The sequence below is a fragment of the Megalops cyprinoides genome, chromosome 1 (assembly GCF_013368585.1).
Source record: "Megalops cyprinoides isolate fMegCyp1 chromosome 1, fMegCyp1.pri, whole genome shotgun sequence".
NCBI classification, from domain to species: Eukaryota; Metazoa; Chordata; class Actinopteri; order Elopiformes; family Megalopidae; genus Megalops; species Megalops cyprinoides.
The window spans coordinates 50,610,279-50,634,271 of NC_050583.1; the positions used below are offsets into that span (position 1 = coordinate 50,610,279).

At 48.3% G+C, this 23,993-nt stretch overlaps 1 protein-coding gene across 2 annotated transcripts; it reads right to left on the reverse strand.

The window, feature by feature from the left end:
- Positions 1–567: 567 nt before the first annotated feature.
- mms19 (MMS19 homolog, cytosolic iron-sulfur assembly component) lies at positions 568–23,261 on the reverse strand. 2 transcript variants are annotated; one of them, XM_036529452.1, is made up of 31 exons: positions 23,170–23,261; positions 22,205–22,253; positions 21,220–21,320; positions 20,323–20,408; positions 19,225–19,299; positions 18,634–18,703; positions 18,060–18,188; positions 17,230–17,291; positions 16,668–16,754; positions 15,028–15,102; positions 14,503–14,580; positions 14,043–14,181; positions 13,422–13,576; positions 12,720–12,798; positions 12,139–12,264; positions 11,643–11,724; positions 10,772–10,869; positions 10,203–10,364; positions 9,169–9,324; positions 8,573–8,672; positions 7,933–8,035; positions 7,676–7,747; positions 7,168–7,294; positions 6,946–7,052; positions 6,100–6,156; positions 5,235–5,421; positions 3,649–3,731; positions 3,311–3,475; positions 1,818–1,877; positions 988–1,088; positions 568–626 (listed from the first exon to the last, which is right to left on the reverse strand). In XM_036529452.1, the coding sequence occupies exons 1-31, from the start codon at positions 23,255–23,257 to the stop codon at positions 599–601; spliced, it is 3,087 nt and encodes a 1,028-aa protein (XP_036385345.1). In that variant the 5' UTR covers positions 23,258–23,261; the 3' UTR covers positions 568–598. The 2 variants fall into 2 exon arrangements, with proteins under 2 accessions (XP_036385345.1, XP_036385335.1); XM_036529442.1 differs by having other exon boundaries at positions 7,676–7,750.
- Between the last annotated feature and the right edge of the window lie 732 nt (positions 23,262–23,993).

Here is a 23,993-nt window from a genome sequence, read left to right on the forward strand (position 1 = left end):
ACACCGACTCCCCAGACAAACTAATGTGAGGTCACTACCCTTCTGAAATGCCTGACCGGTGTCAGTCATTAGTACTGTTACATAATAGGACAAAACTGGAAACTGTTTTTTTGAAGTAGAGGTAACTCATGCTTTACTGTGTCCTCATTTTGCAGGGGGTCATGTGGAGATTTTGGGGGTACGTGATGTGTGAAGGGTGATGCCTGCCTCTGTTGCTCATTAACACGCCCCCCCTCCCCCCAAGGGCCCTGCTTCCTCGGTGCTCGCACTTCCTGTGTGCGTCGGGTGGGATTGTGGGTGGGTTCTGCTGGCTCCGCCCCTGCCTCAGCGGCAGCCTATAACTCCTCACATTGTGCGCATTCAAAGGGCAGAAGCAGTACAAAAAACAACAGAGTAAAAATGTTCGTTTTTTTTTTGTTTTTGTTTTTTTTTTAAAGGTTAAAGGCGGTGGTGGCAAGAGGGCTGGGGACGGGGCCGTTTCCATGGGGACGGGCTCCGGGGATCCAGGGGGGCCTCTTCCCCAAAGAGATTGTCCGTCTCTCCCAGGCAGAACCGGGATCGGGATGGGGGTGGGTGGGGGAGGTGGGGGGAAGGAAGCTCACCTTCCTGGGCTCCCTAGCAGGAACCTGATTAGGAGAACAAACCCAAGAGAACATCTGTCTTTGAGGCCAGCACTGTGCACAAACATAACCACAATCTACAGGCTCAGAGTTCAGGTCACACTCCATCACAGGGTTTAGCCACACAAACATCCCTTTTCTGTTTAAAAAAACCCTCCTGACTGCTAAAAGTGCCATTCTAACAGTGCACCAAGTGCACTTTGAAGTAAACTATCTGATATTGCCTTTTTTCAACAATGTATGATGTCCACAGGATCACCTTTTGGCATGAGAAAGTTAATGTTAAAGAATGAGCTCCACAGGATCAGGGCTGCTGCTGGAAGTACAGCTGAGAGTACCACAGACAGATGCCCTCATGCTGACTCACCACTCTCCCCGCGCCAGGACCGCCTCCTTCCTCACCAGCCTCTTCTTGTCGTCCAGGGGTTTGGCCAGGGCACGTAGCACCCTCGCACGGAATGGAAGGACCTGTAGGGGGCAGCACACATTACTAACAGGGAGTTGCACATGCAGCTCTCTACAGTGAAGATGGTGGGGGGGGGATTTCACGTTCAGTGGAATTGATTGGTTGAGAGGAATCATTGGCAGCAGTGTGGCGCAGTGGTATGAAACAAGGCTTGTAACTGAAAGGCTGTTTGGTTCGATTCCCCACTGGGACACTGCTGCTGTACCCTTGGGGAACGTTCTTAACCCACAGTTGCATCAGCAAATAACCATCTGAATGAATGGATCAAACTGTAACTACATATGTAAGTTGCTCTGGATAAGAGTGTCTGCTAAATGACAATAATGTAATGACCACTGACAGTTCAGAAGGGATCCACAAACACATGATCACTCATGCAGCACATCTCAAATGTAGCACATCATCTACATCTCAACTAAGCCACTCTTACCTTCAACAACATTCCCCACTGAAATACCAGAGTTTTGAAGGTAAACCGTCTTTAGCTCTAAAATAAAATACAACCTGTGGTAAAACGGCACACCTGTGCCTTAATTCTAGATAATCTACACGAACCGGCAGCGCCCCCTTCAGTTCGACCTCACAGCTTAATATAAAACAGGCTTTACGGAGTGAAAACATGGTAGATCTGTGTCTGTAAACAGGCAAGACCAGGCAGAGGTCTCTGTGGAATCAGATTAGAGCAAACACGGGAGCGTCACGTGTGCGCCAGGTGGGGGCGGAGCTCTCACCGTGTGTTCTGGCAGCCGGCAGAGGGCGTGGAGACAGCGCAGGGCTGCAGTTCGCACTTTCTGTGGGTGAGAGGGGGGAGGGGGAGAGAATCAAAACAAAATCAGACATGTCCAACCTCACAAAGGCAGCTCTCTCAGACTGGGGAGAGTGGGTAGTGTTCAAGACTGCAAGTTCGCCATACATATGTACGCTTCATGCCCCGTTTTTAACATGAGTGACTTGTTATTAAATGAGTCGAATGAAGAGCAAGTAAGTCTGAATATTTCCAAGTGGTCTCACACGTTCCTGCAACAGTAGATGTCTTCCTTCCCTAGAGAAAAGTACCAACACTCTTCCATAAATGCTCCGCTCAGTCACTCATTACGGGGTGGTGGTCTCTTCAGCACAAAAGGTTACCTTGGAGACCACCAGACAGGGCTGAAAAACGGTACAGGGTTCAGGTGCTGAGTCATGTTTGGGGCGCATTTTCAGCAGTTACTGACTGCAGTCTAGCGTGGCAGTGGATTTACAGGCAGTGAGACACAGACTGCCAGCTTGATACACCTCCATTACTGCTGGAGTTCTACCGAGTCAGCACCGCTCCACACAGGGAGGGCAGGGAGGGCAGGGGGAGCAGGGGGAGCAGGGGGAGCAGGATCCTCAGTCTACGAGCGTTTGTGAGAATATGTTTGTATATGTGAGCATGTGTGTGTGTGCGCTTGTGCGTGTATGTGTATATGAGTGTATGTGTGTAAGAGAATAATGGAAAGCATGCACATGTGTGTGAATGTGTATGCATGTGTGTTTGAATGCATATATGTGTATGCATGAGTGTGTGTGTGTGTATATATATAAGAGAATATGACAGGCATATGTGTGTGTGTGTGTTTTTGTGCATGTATGTGTATGTATGTGTGTGTATAAGAGAATATGGCAAGCATGTATATGTCTGAGTGCATGTATATGTATGCACACACGTATGTGTATGTGTGTGTGTGTATATAAGAGAATATGGCAGGCGTGTGTGTGTGTGTGTGTATATAAGAGAATATGGCAGGTGTGTGTGTGTGTATATAAGAGAATATGGCAGGTGTGTGTGTGTGTGTGTGTGTGTGTGTGTGTATATAAGAGAATATGGCAGGTGTGTGTGTGTGTGTGTGTGTGTATAAGAGAATATGGCAGGCGTGCGTGTGTGTATGTGTGTGTGTATATAAGAGAATATGGCAGGTGTGTGTGTGTGTGTGTGTGTGTGTGTGTATATAAGAGAATATGGCAGGTGTGTGTGTGTGTGTGTGTGTGTGTGTGTGTGTGTGTGTGTATAAGAGAATATGGCAGGTGTGTGTGTGTGTGTGTGTGTGTATAAGAGAATATGGCAGGTGTGTGTGTGTGTGTGTGTGTGTGTGTGTGTATAAGAGAATATGGCAGGTGTGTGTGTGTGTGTGTGTGTGTGTGACAGAGAGAGAGATAGAGAATACATCTGTGCGTGCACATGCGCCAGGGTGGGGGTCAGTACCATGCCGGGGCTGGTGGTCAGGGCCAGCAGGCGGTGCACGAGGCCGTCCACCTGCGGGGTGAGGGCCGGCGGGGGGTCCAGGAGAACGGGGTGCAGGCACGACAGGGTGGACAGCTGCACCCCTTGATCCGAGCAGGACAGAGCCTCCAGGAGGAGGGGCAGCAGCTGCAGACAGCAAAAACAGACAAGTCTCAAAAAGTCCCCCCTCCCAAAACACAGCTACACCGTGTGAATCCCACAGGAAACAGCGGCAGACAATACAATCCTATATGACAATTACTTATCACAATAATAACAACAGCCATAATCTGCACAGCACTCCCTCCCCTTCTCCTTACCGCGGGGAGCTCTGTGAGCTGCACCTGTCTCGGCAGGTGGTTGACGATGTGCGACAGCGCCTTCAAATACCCCGACTTCCTCTCTGCGGGAGACAGTAGAGAGACGTCACGATGGTTAGCTGTGCGGCCCCTGTGACGCTCAAAGGCTCCAGTCTCGTCTCAGCAGATGCCCTCAAAGCTGTCTAGAACATCTTCAGATCTACAAACGCTTTCAGAGCCGAAATATGTACCCACTATCTAATCATAACACTTACACTTATCCTTGTCTTGTATGTTGTTGTGGGGTTTTACTGCATTTGTTTTTGAATTAGCTCTTCTGTATTCAGTAGGGCTCTGGTTTTTGTAACACTGTTTTATGCATTGACACATGTTCATAGGTGGCCTGTTGTTACACACATATCCTGGTGCTCATCTGCACTTTTGTACCTTTGGTTTTGTGAGCTGGTTTGCATAAGAGCGCCTGCCCGGTGACTAAATGTACAGGTAAACATCTCTGACAGGTGTCGCAGTGAGAGGGGTTGGGATGATGGGGGGAGGGGGCCAAGCAGAGGGGCACGGTGTGTGTGTAAAAAAAAGGAGCGAGTCAGCAGCAGGAGGGGGATGTATTCTGAGCCGCCTCTCCACACTGGCACAGGGTAACCGCACTATCGCCAAGACAACGGGAGGACAATCTGCAGCCGTCTTGACAACGGCAAGAGCAGGTGTGACGCAGACGGTGACGCTCGCCTCTCATCCTCCAGACGGGAGGAAAAAGGAAATCGAGACTTAAAAAAGGAGTGACGACTTTGCTCTAGTTTGCTAAAGAAAACTGAGCTTGCAGGATGTCTGCAGCACAAAGGATCTGGGCCACGGAGCTGTTCTTGGCTGCCAGCTCAAAAAATAAAATAACCCTGTGGTTGGAAACCGGAAGGTTGTGGGTTTAGTGCAATGGCGGCAGACTGGCTTGCTGAGAGCATTGGCGGGGGGTGGGTGAGCCGGGGCTGTTTTGTTGCCTCACACCAGTAACTGAGACTGGGATCACGTTCAGACAGAGCTCGACTTCCCTAATCACACACCCTCCTGGTTGTCCAGTACCTTTATCACCCAAATTGAAGTACTGGAAAACTCTAACCTATTGTAACTTCCCTAACTGCACTCCCTGTTGTCTGGTACAAATCTTGACAAGACTGAAGCCCTAGAAGACTTTTGGCTAACATGACTTGCCTAACTGCACACCCAGGCTGTTGTCCAGTACCTTTCTTAGCCAATTTGAAGACCTGGAAAAGTTTAGCCTAATATAACTTTCCTAACAGCACTCCCCCTCTGTCACCCAGTACCTTTCTAGGCCACGCTGAAGACCTAGAAGAGTTCAGTCTAACACGGCTTCCCAAACTGCACTCCCTTTCCTGTCACCAAGTACCTTTCTCCCTGATTCGAAGCCCTGTGAACTGCATGGTACCTATCTCAGCTGAGCTGAAGCTCTAAAAGAATTTAGACTAACATGACTTCCTTAACTGCATGGTACCTTTCTCAGCTGAGTTGAGGCCCTAGACAAGTTTAGCCAAACATGGCTTCCCTACCCACACGCCCTCTCTGTTGTCTGCTACCTTTCTCGGCCGAGTTGAAGCCCTGGACGAGCTTGGCCGAGTTCTCGGTGAAGAACCTCTGCCGGTACATGATGCGCAGGTCGGCGTGGCAGGCCCGGTTCAGCACGTCTGCCGAGTCGCTCATGATGAGGGAGAAGCCGTCAGCCGCCGCGCCGCCCAACTCAGGGTCAGTTAGCAGGGAGAAGAGCTGAGACACAAGGGAGGGAGGGGTTAGGTGCTGCGCTCACCTGAGGCAGGACAGGTGGTGCTAAGCAGGCAGAACTAATCTGGGGATCTGTTTTCCCTGCACAGAGCTCTCATTCCTCAATCTAACCATGTCACGCTTTATGCTTAAGTCTGAGAAACAGCTTCATGCATTACATTACATTATTGGCATTTAGCAGATGCTCTTATCCAGAGCGACTTAAATAGGTTAGGTTATTTACATGTTATCCATTTATACAGCTGAGTATTTATTGAGGCAATTCTGGGCTAAGCACCTTGCCCAGGGGTACAGCAGCAGTGCCCCAGTGGGGAATGGAACCAGCAACCTCTAGGTTCCAAGCCTTGCTCCTTACCGCTATGCTATGCTGCTGCCCAAGACTGAAGACAGACTTAAGAACATGTTCAGAGCTCACTGAAACAAACTGAAGCAAAACAACATTATACCTGACTGAATCTGTAACTCAATATTAAGAACAAAGCTCTCTGCACTCAGAGTTTTTGGCTGTAGTGCTGCAGTATTATTTAGTCATATTTCACTCTTTCATGTGTCTTGTCATGGAGGCAGTTTGACAGACAGGAAGAAAAAAAAGCAGACAAATTCATATTAAAAACCTTACTGCTGTCTGTCAGATGGAGCACAAAGAAGACAGCAGTACTTTACCTTGTCAGTCAGATCGGTGGAGAGGGGATGGTATCTGATAAGGAGGGCCTTGGCCACCTGGGAGACAAAGAGGAAGGCTGTTTTCAGCGCAGTGCAGGGGCTGGGGGAAAGTACAGCAACGCGCCAGAGACAATGGAGTTACTCATTTATGTGCAGTCGCTGACAGCGCACCAGAGGGATCACATTATGAAGGTATTTCCCCTGAAAGGTGAAGCCTTTCGGTCACATTCCAGCGACCCTGATGCACCTGGGTAACGCTGTAGTGCACCCTCGTTTAAAGGGGTCAGGAGGGTTCGTATTAGAATAGATTGCCCTCGTTTAATGAATCACAGGGTTGTATAGCAGCGTAGTGACTCCTTGTTTTAAGGATCAGAGGGTTTATAGTAGCACAGTGTACCCTTGTTTTAAGGGTTAGAGACCTGCATAACAGTGTAGTGTGCCTTTGCTCTAGTGGTTGGAAGGTTTATAACAGTGTAGTGGACCTGTCTTCAAGAGATCAGCGGATTTATAATAATGCAATGTACCTCTGAATAGGGGGTTGTGGCGTATTTGAAATTGTGGAGCACCCCTATTCAAAGGGTTGGTGGGTTGTCTTGTAACATAGGGTATCCTTAATTGGGGGTGGGAGAGTATTTAATGTCATGGTGCAAAGATATTCAAGAGGTTGGAAAGTAGTAAAATAATGTAGGCTACTAGGAATTAGGGTGTGGGAGGGTTGTTAATATCATCCTCCTACACAAAAGGTTGGAGGGTTGTGTAGTAATGCAGGGTACTATGAAATAGGGGGTTTGAGGGTTTTTAAAATCGTAGCGCACTCCTGATCAAGGGATCTGAGCATCACCTCACCCAGAGCAGCAGTGTGAAGGCCTGCATTCGGTACGAAGATGAGACACAGTCCAGCTCAGAGCCGATCCTCTTCATTGTCCTCTCCAGCACAGAGTCCAGCGCCTCTCCTGGGAAGACCAAACACACCGCCCTTACACACCGACTGTGACAACAACACTGACACCGTGCAGCACTAACACAGAGGAAATGCTAGTGAAACAGGCTCAGGCCCCGGGCCCTTACCACTCAGCCTTTTGTTCACCAGCCCTGCAAAGCACTTTGCCGCTGAGGTGTAGGAAAAGGGGTGGGCGCAGGTGCAACTCAGCTCCTCCAATTCACCAAAGAGCCTGTCAATCTGGGGAATCTCCACCTGTCGAGATCAATGTGTTATGTAGATGATACCCCTGACAATTCTAACTGAATTAAAGAAAAACAACAATATGGGCCAAGACCAGGTTTACAGACAGTTATATGTGCCTGGTTTCTTAGCTGAAGATGTGCATTCAACAAATGCAATGCCATGTTAACAGCTATTACCATCTGAAACAGGTCATCCACCTTGCCTATATAAACACAGAGTGATTTCAAATGGATGGAGAAGACCAAACATTATATGAGACAGGTACCACAGGAATTCAACGTCTCTGTAAGTGTGGATGTTTAGGAGGGGATATCTGTCCTCTGTTGAACTGAGGCAGTACGGGCCTACACACTGATATTTGAGTCTGTGAGACAGCGGGGGCCAGCTTACACTCCTCGGCATCGAGCACACGCAGGCCATGAGCAGACACACCAGCTGCGACTGTCTCCAGGCCTCTGACTGCTTCTGCAAGACAGACAACATCAATGACCACATGCGTAGCAGGGCACTACACTTCCCAGCATGCAACTCGGCTAGATCTGTCACTCAGTGAGCACATGGTTCCTGGTGGTCCCACAATAGTGGTAACTCCACTGGTCTCGACTCTACTCCTCTACAGGGTGGGAGGGGTACCTCTCAGAACCCACCTTCAACAGCTGAATGGGGGTCTGGAAATCGTTTTCGGGTAGGAAGGACACATCACCGTCGAGGAAGAGGGACACTGCCCGGGACGCTGTGAGGGCAGCCAGCCTGGGGATGGGAATTCAATACTTAGAAGTGTCCTCTCTGCCCCAGGACATCCCAGGACACCACCGGCCAAAATACTGCCGGAAGCAAACATCCTGCACCAAAGAATACTTAATGAAATCTGCAGACCTGAGGAACCCAGAGGAACTAACGCCCCTCACCCTGCCGATTGTTATTTATTTACAGACCGTGCACGGCCACACCTGATCCATTCCACAGATGGTGTGTGTGTTTGTATATGTGTTAGTATGTGTATGTCTGTTTGTGATTGTGTACGTGCTTAAATTTGTTTTTGTGTATTTGTGTGTATACATATATACGTGTGTGTTTGTGCGTGTGTGCATGAGTGTTATTGCATGTGCGTATCAGTCTGTGCGTGTGTTAGTTTGTACGTATGTGTGTCTGTGTGGGTATACACATATATACGTGTAGGTTAGCGTGTGTTTCTTTGTGTATGTTACTGTATGTGTGTATGTGTGTATGTGTGTGTGTGTGTGTGTGTGTGTGTGTGTGTGTGTGTGTGTGTGAGAGCCCACTCACTCTGACTGCAGATGGCTGCACGCCGTGCTCAGCACAGGGACCAAGGCGAAAAGCACCGCCTCCTCCGTCAGGGGGCTCCGCTGTCCGCCCTGCTCCTCACCTGTACCCGAGAGACCAGAGGGCAAAGGTCAGGGAACTCACTCTCATCTGTCCAACGATCATTCATCTTAATGTAATTGGGGCAGCAGTATGGCATAGTGGTAAGTAGCAGGGCTCATAACCAAAAAGTTGCTGGTTCGATTCCCCACTGGGGCACTACTGCTGTATCCTTGGGCAAAGTACTTAACCCAGAACAGCCTCAGTAAACATCCAGCTGTATAAAGGGATAACATGTCAAAAAAAAACAAAAAAACGTATCTTATTTATGTTACTAAGAATAAGGGCGTCTACTAAATGACAAAAATGTAACGTAATGAAAAGTAATGTGTAGAGAGGATTTCAAATAAACAAATTCCACATTAATATGCAAGCAATCAGGGTGCAGTATGCCCAACACAGCGCCAGCCCTCCTCTTTTAAACACGACATTGCTCATCGAGATCCACTTCAGTGCAGAGCAACTGAGAGGCAGACGGGGGCACGCCTCCAGGCGCTCACCCTGTACAGCTGCCTGCAGGGCCAACCCGAGGAGGCGCGGGATGATGATGTCGTGGAAGAAGCGTCCGGTCTCGGCCGTGTCCTGAGCGTGCGCCGCTACCCGCTGCAGGCTGCGACACACTGACACCACCTCCTCCACCGTGAAGGAGCCGCTACCTGGCAAGCAGAGGTTAGAACATCTGACGCGCGGGACTCTGCGTCTGAGGGTCGACAGCTCGAGTCCTTGAGTGAACAAAATCCTATCTCAGTTATGGCAGGGGCTATCCAGCTGTATTTCAGATGACTTAAGTTAGTTAAGTAGTTAAGAAATTCGTTGAGGAATGATGTACATCTTTACTAAGCTAACAGTCTTAGTCAAGGCTGCTAATGTGTCCTTCTCATGTTACCCACTCACACTGCTTCAGTGAGTCTCCTTAAGCCTCTGGACTTCACACTGCTGTCTCGGGGATGCGTTTAGTTCCACACCGACCTGACGCCTCCCCAGCGTTACCCCCACTCTACCCAATGTCACCTCAAGCTCACCCCCGCACTGCTCCGGGTCACCCCTTTGTTCTGTGTGTTCCAGCCCATGTTGCCCCAACCTCACCCCCCACTGCTCCAATGGGCCCCACTTTTAAGCCTATACTGCTCTGTGTCCCCCTAATGTTACCCCCACACTACCCCGTGTCACCCCAATGTCACCCCCACACTACTCCCGTGTCACTCAAACCTTACCCCCACACTGCTACATGGTGCCTGTGACAGAGTGCTGTCACTGCGGTTGAGTATGTGCTCTGACTGCAGTTCGGTACCCCGTAGACCCGGATTCGAGGCTGGGTGGGAGGACTACTCTCGCCCTTCACAACATGGTGCCCCACTGTTAAGCCTTCACTGCTGCATGTCAGCTAAATGTTACCCCCCTACCGCCTCATGAATTACCCCTCCGCTGCCCTATATAGCTGCAGTATCACCATCAACTCACCTCACGTCTCCCCAGAATCACCCCCACACTGCCCCATGTCACCCTAGTATCACCCGCACACCGCCCCCCTTACCTGTATGAGCTGAGGAGAGGATCTGCAGCAGGATGGGGGCAGTTTCCTGCACCAGGCTGGGATGGGACGACACCACCGCCAGCGCCATCACACACCTCTGTCGCAAGGCCTGCTGGGAGTGCGTCTGTGTAGGGGTGTGGCCATCGCCTAGCACCATGGGCTCTGGTGGAAAACAGTAAAACGTGTTCACTCTGAGAAGTGGCTGGGACTAACATTTAATTTAACCTCCATTTAAAACAAATTGATTTTTAATCAAATTAAGCTATTAAGATCAAGATTATACATAAACAAACAACAATGCTTTGACTAACAGGCAGATTTTACTGGATCAGTCTAGCTCACAAGGATACCTATAAATGAATACAGGGCAGATACTGGAAAACGCTTGTGCCCAATTAATCCTGATTGTATGAAATGTCTTAAGCCCATTATTTAAATCAACTATCGTACAGATATGTGTATGTGCTGGCAAAGAAAATGCCTCAAACAAATTGATATTCTTTTCTCTGCAAATCTTCTATGACCTTTGACCTTTCTCTCCCACCCCCACTCCCTGCTGTTCCCCGCACCTGAGAAGATGTGGTCCTTCAGCTTCGGGACCATCTTGGAGGCAAAGGCTGCAGGCTGCACCCGGGCCAGAGAGCCTGCACAGTCTATCACTGCAGAACTGTGGAGGGAGGGAGTGAGAGAGGCGGGGGAGAGAGGGAGAGGGAGAAGAGGGTGGGAGAAGCGGGAGAGAGAGAGAGAGAGAGACAGACAGAAGGATAGAGACATCTGATAAGAAGCAGGTTTTTGGATCAAGCAAAAGTACGAAAGTACGCTATACGGACAAAAGTATTTGGACGCCTGACCATTACACTGTAATGACATTGTATTCAAATACATATACTTTAATATGGAGTTGGTCCCCCTTTTGCAGCTATAACAGCTTCCACTCTTCTTGGAAGGCTTTCCACAAGATTTTTGACTGACAAGTGTTTCAGTGGGAATTTGTGCCCATTCATTCTGTAGAGCATTTATGAGGTCAGGCACTGATGTTGGACGAGAAGGCCTGGCTCGCAATCTCCGTTCCAGTTCATCCCAAAGGTGCTCGATGGAGTTGAGGTCAGGGCTCTGTGCAGGCCAGTCAAGTTCTTCCACACCAAACTCATCAAACCATGTCTTTATAGTCCTTGCTTTGTGCACTGGGGCACAGTCATGTTGGAATAGAAAAGGGCCTTCCCCAAACTGTTGCCACAAAGTTGGAAGCATAGCATTGTCCAAAATGTCTTGGTATGCTGAAGCATTAAGATTGCCCTTCACTGGAGATAAGCTGCCTAGCCCAAACCCTGAAAAACAGGTGTGGCCAAATACTTTTGTCCTTATAGTGTATGTTACAGTGTATCACATCCATCTACTCATTCACTGGTTCCTGCAGTGGCAGAGGTGTGACGTCTTTACCTGACTTGAGGCTCGTCCTCCTCCACGATCAGCCGGGTCAGGTGATCAGCGGCCAGCTCGACGTCCGGCGCTGACAGCAGGCCTTGGACAAAAACAACAGGCTTTATACATCCGCACGCGTGGCGCTAATGACACTGTTTACATTGCTTTCCACAACGGAAGCATTCTCTGCCTTTAGCGCTCTGCAGGGGAACAACAGAAGCACTGTGTGGGGGGCTGAATGACAGGCTGTACCAGACAGAGCTGTCCTCACAGGGACGGCATCAGCGTGTTACTGACAAGCCGGTTATGATCAGACAATGCGCATCATCAGTCTATCTTTCAGCTGTTCAGGCAGCTTCAATGCAGGCCGAATGTCGGCTGTGAACACGCCCAGCTGGCGAAGGGCACGGCACCAGCGGGAGCAGTGCATGCTGGGACCGCGCCTGAGCATGTGCGCATCAGAGCTGGGCCGAGGGGGCGTTTGGGGGGGGGGGGGGGGGGGGGGGGGGCGCACCTGGCTGCTGGCCCAGCGCGGTGAGGACGCAGGTGGCAGTGACCTGCAGACCTGAGCTGGACTCGGAGAGAGCGGAGAAGACCAGGCTGCACAGGGGCTCCCGGAAGCCTGAGAGCACACTGTCATCTGCAGAGACACGGGAAAGGGAAAGAGAGAGGGAGAAAGGGAGGGAGAGTGAGAGAGGGAGGGTGTGAAAGAGAGAGAGGAAGAGGGAGAGGGGGGTGGGGAGAGAGAGTAGGACAAGGAAAGAGATCGACAAAGGGAGAGGAAAAGAGACGGGAAGGGAGGGGGTTTGAGTGAGAGAGAGCAGGAAAGGGGAGAGAGAAACATAGAAAGAACATTTAGTGACAGATCCCACTGCAGAGACACAGGACAATTAGTGCCACTAGCTGACATTTAGTGTAAATTTAGTGTAATGAAGCTCTGCGGTAATGAAAATAGATACTTTTTCATTACTAACAAATGCTATTTGTGAAGCTGATATTGTGATGCTATTAAAACGTTTCCCATTACCATGACTTCATCAAGTAAAACGAAGAAGGAGCACGTGTTGTAAGCGCAGAGTCTGAATGTGCACCTACCGCTGTCTGAAGGCAAGCTGCTCTGCACCGGCTGGACGAAGCCCTGCACCACCTCCAGCAGGGTGCGCCGCTGAGCACACTGAAAAAAGGAGAAAAGTTCCATTACCTTAAAAATTATTGTCATTTAGCAGATGCTCTTACTCATAGTGACTTACATAGGTTACAACATTTTACTGAAGCGATTGTGGGATAAGTACCTTGCCCAAGGGTACAGCAGCAATGTCCCAGCAGGGAATCGAGCCAGCAACGTTTTGGTTACAAGCCCTGCTCTCTACCACTACACCACACTGCTGCCCCACTGCTGCTGTTGCACTGAACCTGTGGGGACACTGCTGCCACTCTGCCTTCTGTGACCACAATGCACACGGAACTGGACCCTAACGGACCCGAACAACAGCGATAACAAGCGCCACTCTGCAGAGGGGGATATCCTTCCCTTTGATGTCAGTACGGCTGAGGCAGTGAGGTAACAAGCATCAACATCACAGCATTACATTATCACATTACGGTCATTTAGCAGACGCTCTTATCCAGACCGACGCCCAGCACGAGAGAACAGAAGCGTATCGATCCGTGTTAAACGAGCAAGAGAGTCAGACCAGGCTAACAACACTCCCAGACCAGTGAGTGTGAGCACACCCCTAACTCCGTATCACAGCAGAAGGAGACGTGAGCGGGACGGGCTGGTCCCGGGTGTCTCACCTGCGTGCGGCTGTTGTACTGCTCCAGCAGCAGGGGCACGACGGCCGCTGCGATCTTGTAACTGGCCCTGTGGGAGGCACCGGCCGCCGCCTGCAGGAGCTTGGCGCTGGGCCAGACCAGCTTCAGGTCCGGCTCGCAGAGGTGGTGCTGGCAGTCTGGGACAAGAAAACACAGCGGAGCGTGGCCGTCAGAGGGGGCGGGGGGTGAGGGAGGGCAAATAATTTGGGAGGTGTGTGTGTGAAACGGTAATCGATGAGTATGCAATGCCTGCAGAGGTAGTGGTGGTAGTGATGGATGCTGGTGATATTAGCGCCTAGACGCTGCTGTGGAAACACCATCGATCCCACCTGTCTGCCGTCGGGGATATCCCATGGTCAGTGGGTGAGAGGGATGTTGTCAGGGCAGTGATCAGCAGGTGAGACGGATGTTGTCAGGGCAACAGTCAACAGGTGAGAGGGAGGTTGTCATAGCAGCGGTCAGTGGCCGAGGGGGACGTTGTCAGGACAGCGGGCTTGGCGCGTTTCCAAGGTAACACTCTGCCTCTTCACGCAAGCTAACCCCTGTCTGGAGGCGGGGCAGGCATGCTGCAGTCGGGTGGGGGTAGGGGGGGAGTGGGCATACCTCTGAGCACCAGGTCCAGGAAGCCCTGCAGAGCGTCATCTGCATCCGAGTGCTGCACGGAGCGGGACAGGCAGGCGGTGAGGGCGCTCAGGGCCGCCAGGCTGGCCGCCTCTACCTTCTCACTGGCCGTCTGGAAGACCTGTGGTGGGAGGGAGAGAGGGTGGAGGGCAGGAGAGGGAGGGAGTCAGGACGAGATCCAAAGTGACTGCCCTCCATCGACACAAGACTCACAATCAAAAACCCATTCACTATCACCTGTTGTATGCTCATTTGTAACTTAGTGTATACTGTGGTCTTAACTCACATGTTGTAACTTAACTCTATAGCCCTCACTTACAGGCTGTTTTGTTGAAAGTGTGCTTTTGTTCCTTTTTACTCCTCTGGTAGGTAAAAAAATTTCACAAAAAATAATACATTCACAATGCCATCTCACAGGTTCATAGCATGTTCACTTGCACACCTCTCTGCGGAGCGAGGACCACAGCCCCGGCAGGAACTCAGTCAGGTCTTTGTGTCTGTACACGGAGGCGCAGGCCGCCTGAAACACGCAGGGAGCGAGGGTCACACATGAACACACATTCCGTCATCCAGGGTCACCCAGAATCTCACGTTACATCAGTGCATTCAGGAAAACGAATGCCATCACTCACTTACCAGACATGATAACAAACAGAGCACTGAAGTGATACAAACATTTTCGTAAGTGCCAGTATGCTTAGCTCATCCAATCTTTTGAATAATTAATCCAAAAAGCGATTTTAATTATTTATTAGGAGCAACTGAGCTATTATAATGGTAGCACTCAGCAAATCCCCAAACCCTAAAATCCTCTCGTTAAGAAAAGAGAAGACACACAGCCAAGAGGCACAAAGCACAAACACTTTAGTCAGGTAAGTCAGGTAAAGGATAGGTCTGCTCTGTCTGACCGAACAGGAGGGCAAGCATGCAGTCTCGGATCATGTGGGGATCACTGTGGTTCTGTTACCAGCGTCTGCAGGGAGTCCAGCTTGGCGCTCTGCACATCAGAGTCCACCTTCTCGATGATAAGCGGCAGCAGGAACTGTCAGAGCAGATCAATCAATCAATCAATCAAAACGGACACAGACAAAATGCGTTACGACAGGAGACGGTGTGAATATTTAGCACTTCTCTTTTTCCACTGTCTCCACTACGATTTTTTTTTCTGCATCAGGGAAGTTAAATTTATCCCTCTTCCTATCCACACGCAAGAAAAGCACCGCTTCCTGCTGCCAAATTTACATTTCAGAGTCCCTTTGAGCTTCCCGGAGGCCACCGATAATGAGACAGTTTGCGGTTTATTTCATGATTGATCTGTCCCTAGCTCAGCTGCGTCTGAATTCCAGTGAGATATCGTAACATTACCTTACATTTTATCAGCAGACACTCTTACCGAGTGAAGTCTACAGCCGAAACTTTTGCATATCCAGTTATACAGCTGGATAAGCTAAATGACTAAATGTGAAAGTAAATGTGCTATTTTCGGAGATTCAGATTGCATGAGGGTGTGACAGCAGTTTCCCATCCAGGAACCAACCCGGCAACTGTTGGGTTACGAATCCTGCACCTCACCACTACACCACACTGCTGCTCATTGCCACTACACCACACACTGCTGCACCTCGCCACTATACCAAAATGATGCTCTATCCCACTACACCACACTGCTATTCCTCACCACTACACCGCACTGCTGCTCCTTACCACTACACCACACTGCTATTCCTCACCACTACACCACACTGCTGCTCCTTACCACTACACCACACTGCTGCTCCTTACCATTACACCACACTGCTATTCCTCACCACTACACCACACTGCTGCTTCTTACCACTACACCACACTGCTGCTCCTTACCAGTGCACCACACTGCTGCTCCTTACCACTACATCACACTGCTGCTCCTTACCACTACACCACACTGCTGCTCCTTACCAGTGCACCACACTGCTGCTCCTTACCACTACACCACACTGCTGCTCCTTTCCACTACACCGCACTGCTGCTCTTTACCACTACACCGCACTGCTGCTCTTTACCACTACACCGCACTGCTATTCCTCACCACTACACCACACTGCTGCTCCTTACCACTACACCACACTGCTGCTCCTTTCCACTACACCGCACTGCTGCTCCTTACCACTACACCGCACTGCTGCTCTTTACCACTACACCGCACTGCTGCTCCTTACCAGTGCACCACACTGCTACACCGCACTGCTGCTCCTTACCACTACACCGCACTGCTGCTCTTTACCACTACACCGCACTGCTGCTCCTTACCAGTGCACCACACTGCTGCTCCTTACCAGTGCACCACACTGCTGCTCCTTACCACTACACCACACTGCTGCTCCTTACCACTACACCGCACTGCTGCTCTTTACCACTACACCGCACTGCTGCTCCTTACCACTACACCGCACTGCTGCTCCTTACCACTACACCGCACTGCTATTCCTTTCCACTACACCACATGGCTGCTCCTCAGCCCTCACCAGTGCTCACTGTGGGTCCTACCTCTCCCTGAAGCCCTGTGCTGTCTGGCTCACATTCTCATCTAGGACATCAGCTCAGAGCAAACCCACGCCCGTCCTGTACCTCTGCGAACCGGGGCGTCCCTGTCAGCACGGCCCGCAGCGACAGGATCAGCTCCTCTTGGGTGATCCCGTGGGGGTCATTCGGTGGCTGGAAAGGGACAGACAGACAGATGGGGAAACGATACGCTAAACTGAGACACCAAGAATGAGTCTCCCTTTAACTCTCACTTTCTCACGTTTAAACACGCTGTCAGAGCGAGCAGACTCTCGCAGCCCGAAATGCTGTGACAGAAAAGGTTTCTAATGCTCTTTGCCGTCTGACACAAAAGCACCGGACTGGCTACAGCGGCAACACAGATTGAGACGTCGCCCTGAGCTGCCCATCAAAAGATCTGACAAAGCTTTCTGCAATTTCCTGTCAGTTCTCTTCAGACCACAGATGACTTGGCTGTACTCAATTTATCTACTGAATGTGATTAAGGTGTGTTATCTCTGGAGTTGTGTGTTCCATATTTATCCACACTAAGCCACCTCACTGGTGTCTGTTGTAAGGCATCACAGAGCAATCTCAGCAACACTGTCCCAAAGGCTGATCTGAGACCTCACGTTCACACGACACTTACTGGAGTGAAGTCTATAGGGAAATAGCAGGATGTGACCTCAAACAGCTCCTCCGTGAATTTACCTGGGGAAGAAAGCCATGACATCCTTCTGTCATCTTCAGTGTACAGAGATATGAAATGTTCATTTTTACATGCAGTTTCTACTTCGGTCTTTATGGGTCAGATAAGATCACATCTGAGGATTACGATCAGTATCAGGAATGCATAACTGAACCCTCAGGGGAAACTCAAGATATTTTGTGTTGTCTTTGTCATTATAATATTTATTGTCATTATTCATTTTGATTACCGAAAAAAGCAACAGCTAAAAACTGAGGGTAAAGAATTTTCTTAAAAATTCATTGACGTTCATATTAAATAAGACATAACTTTTATGTTGCTCTTAAGAAAAAAAAGAAAAAATGCAATGATAATAAAAACTGTTTTGTTTAGGTGTTCCTGAAAACATGTAGGTCAACATAAACAACACTGTGTTTGCCATCACAGGTTAGGATGTGGGGAATAAGGTCTCGATTTCACTCAGGATAAAGGTAACACAGATCCACAGTCAGAATGGGACTGAAAGCAGGAGGCCAACACCATGCCGCCTGCTCCAGATTCACAAAATCATACAGACAGAAGTTGCCGTCAAGGTGATTCACCGCTACCGGTAAAAGGCAGACTGCTGATGAAGTATGAGGTAAGCAGAACTCCTATCTGGTTTCACTCTCTTCCTATGGGACTCCTGCTCATGCCAGAGCAGGAGCCCTTATCTGTGCCTTGCCAGTGTTTCTGGAAAAGGCCCGGACCGTTCCCCAGGTCTGGCTGCGGAGACGGCTGCCCACCCTCACCCAGCTCGTAGCCCCTGTGGAGGATGTTCCGGGCGATCTGGAAGGCCAGGAGGAGGTTGCGCGGGTCCCGTTCTCCGTCCATCGCCTGGACGAATCCGAAGACAAAGTCTGCACCCAAGCCCATCAACTCTGTAGGATGCACCAAAGAAAGAATGAGTGTGATCAAAGATTGCAGACCCTCACGGCTTTCTTAAAGTACACACCATACTTAGGGTAATTCTTTCCCAATAGGAGAACAGAAATTAATAACAAAGACAGTTTAACAACATTTAATAAATAATTCTGTCATCAAATACCCGGATTTGAGGTTACGTCCATGTTTTATATTTGATACGTTATCCATTTTTATATCTGAAATTACTGAAGCAAATCTGGTTGAGTTGTTTGCTCAATGGTACAAAAGCCCACCCTGAATATAAACCAACAACCTTCTGGTTAAGTGTACAGTCCCCTAACCCCTGTGCCACCCTCCTGCCATCCTGCACCACACCCACCCATCCCCTCTATCTGCACCCCCTTCCCCCAACCTTGTTTGGCCCCACCCTGCCCCGCCCGACACCCATCCTGTCCCTACCGTCCTCTCGGGACTCCATCAGGTTCATCAGGATGTTGTAGACACATGACCGCTCCTGCAGCATCAGAGACTGTGGGGACAGGACGGACACAATGTCTGCCGAGGCTCAGAGGCATTCAAGAGAACCAGGAAGTTGTGCATTGCCCAGTTTTTACCAGGAAACATGATAAATTCTTGCACTTAAACCCATACACCAAAATGCTCAAAGCCACAGAAAAAGGAGATCTGAGCCAATACTTTAAGTATTTAATTCCCAAACACCGCTTCCATTGCCCACCTCTATTATGACTTACACACATACATTCATTCCATGAGCTCATTTTTGCATGCCGCTTCTTGTATGTTTTGCCCAATAATCCTTACAGGGTTCTGGCAGAAACTTCAATTATTTGAACAGACAACAAACAGAGCATTCAAGGCAAAAGCAACTAAATAAATAGAAACTCTTTGGCAATGCACATCCACAAGTCTCTCCAGAACATTGGTGGAGGATCATTAAAATATTCATCTAACTGTGATCATGAGAAGCATGTTGACTTCAGTGAATTTGATACAGGAGAGGGGGACGGCTGGGATTCTGGGGAACCTCACCTGCACGTGGACATCTTGGAAGAGGGACCTCAGAATGGAGACAGACAACCCTGGAGGAAAGGCCTTGCATTTGGTCTGAAAAGGCAGATTTAGGGAAAAAAATCAAACCAGCAGGAAGGAGTGTGCATGCCACACCATCACGTATCAGCAAGGAAAAACTGCTAAATACCACTACTCTGCATCTATACTTATTAAAGGCCTGTTCTTTTATAAGTTATAGATGAAAGATCATAATATGTATAATACATAACAATTTCCAAAATAATGACAATGTCATGATTCTATCATTAGTGAAGTCATTTTATAATAACTGCCTCAAAGCAGATCAAAACACGACTACTCTAATCATTCTCACAGTCTGTATCTTAGCCAATCAGTAGCCAATCAATTCTGAGTCAGAGAACCACAGCCAGAGCAGCGAAGCAGCTTCTAGAAAAAGACAGGGCACACAGGCAGAACACATGGAAATCCCCACAGTGCGATGCCTTTGTGCTCACTCATCGCTTTGCATTTCAGGAAGGTGACCAGCGGGATACGAACAGCTGATTCTTTATTACACTCTTTGAATATCCAAGTGTTCCAGTTTCACCACAGCATACCTCTCAGAATAAAACCTTTCATCATTTCATGTATCTCTGGCACTCTGCTCTCAGCCTATTTCTAACAGATACTGCAAACTGAAAGACCACACTTTAATTCTGCTATTATTTTTTATTTAGTTTGTTTTCCTCCTTTTTACACTTTTTTTTATCTCTATTAAAATCATACAACACTGTTGTATCTCTTCTATGCTATTTAGAGGAATAAAAACACATGAGTTAAAAGATTCAGAAAAAGAGAGGCAGAGAAAAATCTTTAACACCCCTGTTTCAGTGGGTGTTAAAGTGTACACAGGAAATGCCTCTTAGCAGACAGACATCTCAGTTTTAGGTTGTTATGCTCCGCAGATACACTGATCTTAAAGCTGTCTTGATAGGCTGACATTGTGAGTACAATTAATGCAATAACCCATCGAGTTACTGTAAAGATCACAGATGGCACCCACAGTTGTGTGGAGAGAGGCCTGGGGCCTATCAGCATCAGGACTAAATGACTTACCAGGGCTTTGATCCCCTGTAAGACATGCGGTGTGATGACATAATGGTCCTTCAGTCTGTTTTCATAAAAGGCAATCAGGACCTCCACTGGCGTTAAACATGAAAGAAGACGGGAGAGGAGACAGCTGAAATCTTCCAGGAAGCGCACTAGACAAAATTCACTAACTCCACAGATGCAAAACTGTGCAGCTGACACTATGGGAAAGAAGGAACTTTATTTCCCCAGTAACACAAAGCATTTAGATGCAGCATAAAAAGCACTTAGTTTCACAACTCTGTGTGCATTCATTGGCAGCCTTGTTTTCAATCTGGGGTTGAAAACAAAACCCCTTACAGCATGACACTGCCTGACACTGAGACAAATGTGAATGGTGTATCATCCTCTCATTGTTAAATGCTACTCTCTCTCACACTGCAAGCTGCATAGTGCAGCACAGTGAGGTAAGCCACTGACTGGAGGACAGGTGCAACTCCACTGACATCAACACAGGTAACTGATGAGTCACACAGTGTCTGAGGGCACAGAGATGAGGGAACATGGCCGACAAACCCACCCCTGGCTTCATGCTCTGTTCCTAAGCCTTAGAACACAATTCTCTATTACTTTGATTTTACACATAACATGTGTTTATAACATTATTACATACACTTTAGAAACAGCTACATTTATTATTACAGTGCCCTTACGTTGTGTAGGGAACAAATCCCATTCATGCACAAGAACAAGTTTCAATTATTAGAGAGTTATTTTGGATGTCTCCCTATTTGTGGGACCTCTGAAATGTATCCCCGTGAATGGGGAGGCTCTTCCTGTACGGCACACCGGTAAGGCACATTGGTAAGGATCACACCCCTGTGGAACAGATGACCATGTCAATATAAGAGGATGGCCCCTCACCTTCCCTCTCCGTGAGGTTGTCGTAGCACTCCTGAAGGACCTGGGAGAGCAGCTGGACCCCCCGGCCTCTTGTTTGGGGCTGAGAGCTTGTCAGGCTCAGCCTGCACAGATGAAAACATGCTATAAATGGATGGGAATGGCACTCCCAATGCATAGCGGTCTAAGCCATTCCTGGTCTTACCAGAAGCATGTCACTGGGCTGGGTGACATGCCCACCAACAGGCAGCTTGCACTTGACACAGTAACCTGCTTCTAGAAAAACCAGGAATGGTTTAAACTGCTAAGCACTGGAAGTGCAGTTCTCCTCCCTGCATTATGCTCCACAGACACTGTATTAAATTGCTCTGTTTATTATAAATGCATCAGCTACTAAAATGGGTGTGATGGATGAGATGAGCCATCACTGGCACATGAAACAACACTGCATGACGCTTTAAAACACGACCACAAATTGACCACAATCAAACAGCTGCGTTTAAGGCCTGCGCTTCGTGATGGACTGGAATTCTCATTTCTGACAGGCACAATGATATGTGAGCATTCCAAGGTTCACATAATCAACTGGGTCTCAGCAGCAAGCTAACCTAAAAAAGACAAAATGAAAAACCAAACTTCTCCATGTGTGCCCTATGGTAAGTTCTTTTTACACAAGTCTGGCACAAAGCGATCCCATCCATAGGCCCCCCTGAATACATGCCCATCATTAGAGATGAATGGGGTTTCCCCTGAAACACCCCACCCTCCCTAAGCTGTGAGAGGTGCATAACGAACTGTTTTTTCAATCATACAAAAAAGCTGAACTGTTCTTAAAGACGTGAACTTCTAACCTCAATGTTATGGAACTATGAAACTATGCTGCTTCCTCACAGAAAACAGAGGGATACATACACTTGCAAACCAGCAACATTCAAATGAGCACACACCTGATTAGATAGCATTGTTTTAAATAAGTAATAATAATATAACAATAGTAATAATACTTTACCCCAATGCTTCAACCAACTCTAATATTGTAAACTGCCCAGTCTTCACACCTTGTGGAAGAGCAAAAAAAATCATAGATTATTTTTTTAGGCAATGTACAAATGAAAAAATGCTACCTTTCCCCTCTACTTTTGCTTCCTTGACAGTGTCTTCTTGCAGCAATAAAGACGTAGCTGGCTTTAGACTTGACTCGAGCGTGACACCTGTCCCATTGCAAATGAGTGGCTAAGATGCGCTTTACTGCTTGGTAAAGTTCATGTATTTTGACACCAATTCTCTGCTTTAAATGGTAAGTGGACAGGGTTTTCTTGATTTATTCAAACACACCAGCGAGCGTAAAGCACAGCAACTCGCACAACTTATCATCAGCACACAGGACACCATCTGGTTCGTAGTATAAGATCTCTTATAACTACCTAGCTCAAGGTAAAGTTTGAAAGTGGGGGTCAGGCGATGCTGACTTCTGAAGTCCAGAGTCCAGGTGACTGTACATTTGCTGTGACAGCGGCTTTCCATGCAGCAGCTAGGTCAGGTAATTCGAACACTGCGCACAAAATGTCATACTGGACTTCAGTTGTAGGGTACAGCTACTAAAAGTGTAGTAGTTCGTTAGCTACCTAGCTAGTCATGTAGCTAGCTCACTAGCTAGCTTGTCAAGTTTACCTAGCTACTAGCTACATGTTCATTCATTTCAGAAAATCTGAAATAGTTAACATCGTGTGAAAGGTACACTTACTGATGCCAATCTAGCACGTCAACTAGCTAGATGATATGCTTTACTGCATAAAGGACAGTGACATGCATTAGCCAGCTAGCTGGCAAGCTAGTTTACATCATGTCATCGAGCTTTGAGCCGGCGCATCTTACGAGCGCATGTCGTATCGCGATTAGCTTGTAACTAAAGCTGCCGGAGGGATTAGCTGTGCGTCAGACATAAGGTCGATATGTCTGATGTGGCTTTGCTACCTGTTGCAGTATCAGCGGCCTTGCTGTCCTGTTGTCCCGAGACGAATTCTTCCACCAAGCCCAGGAGTACATCACTGTTCGCGGCCATCGTGTGCCTGCCCTGGTTCAAACTGATCTGCGCATGCTCACAACGCTGAAGTTTGCCTGACAAACGTAGGTCACGTACATAGATATAGAATTACAACGAAATTGCGCATTTCATTCGGTTTGATGTGAATATTTAAGCCAATACGACGTCCTGAATAGAAGAACACATGCAGGACTCATGTTCTAGGGGCCTTAAAACAAAGACAGATAAAGGGTTGTCATACATTTAGACCAATATTTGGAGCAATATGGCTACTAGCTCGCATGCACTTGACTTTTGCTTCCCTACGAGTAATCTGATCTAGTAGTTTTCGATCTATGATCTCGGCTTCGGGCGATGCCTCTGTCCCTTCGTATGCAACGCGCACTGACCTCTGATTGGTTTACGAATTTCTGCTTGGTGTGCATGGAACAAAGTGAGGTGAATTCGCCTTGTGTGAGCCAGATGAAAAAATATATATTACATTACATCTACGGGTACGGGTAGCGCTCGCTCTGAGTTGATTAATTATATGTAATTAGCTACTAATGCCTGTGACATAACCACGAGCAAATCATTTGTGTAAAGCGTAGTTCGTCTTAAACCTCTCCATGACAGTTGAGGGTTATTGAAGTCATAGATGAAGATATGGCTCTTAAGGGCACGTATAAGTACAGTGCCGCACCATGAGAGGGAGGGAGGCCAGTTTTATACACTTGTCAAAGTGTCACATTCTGTGCATGAACCCAAAATTTGA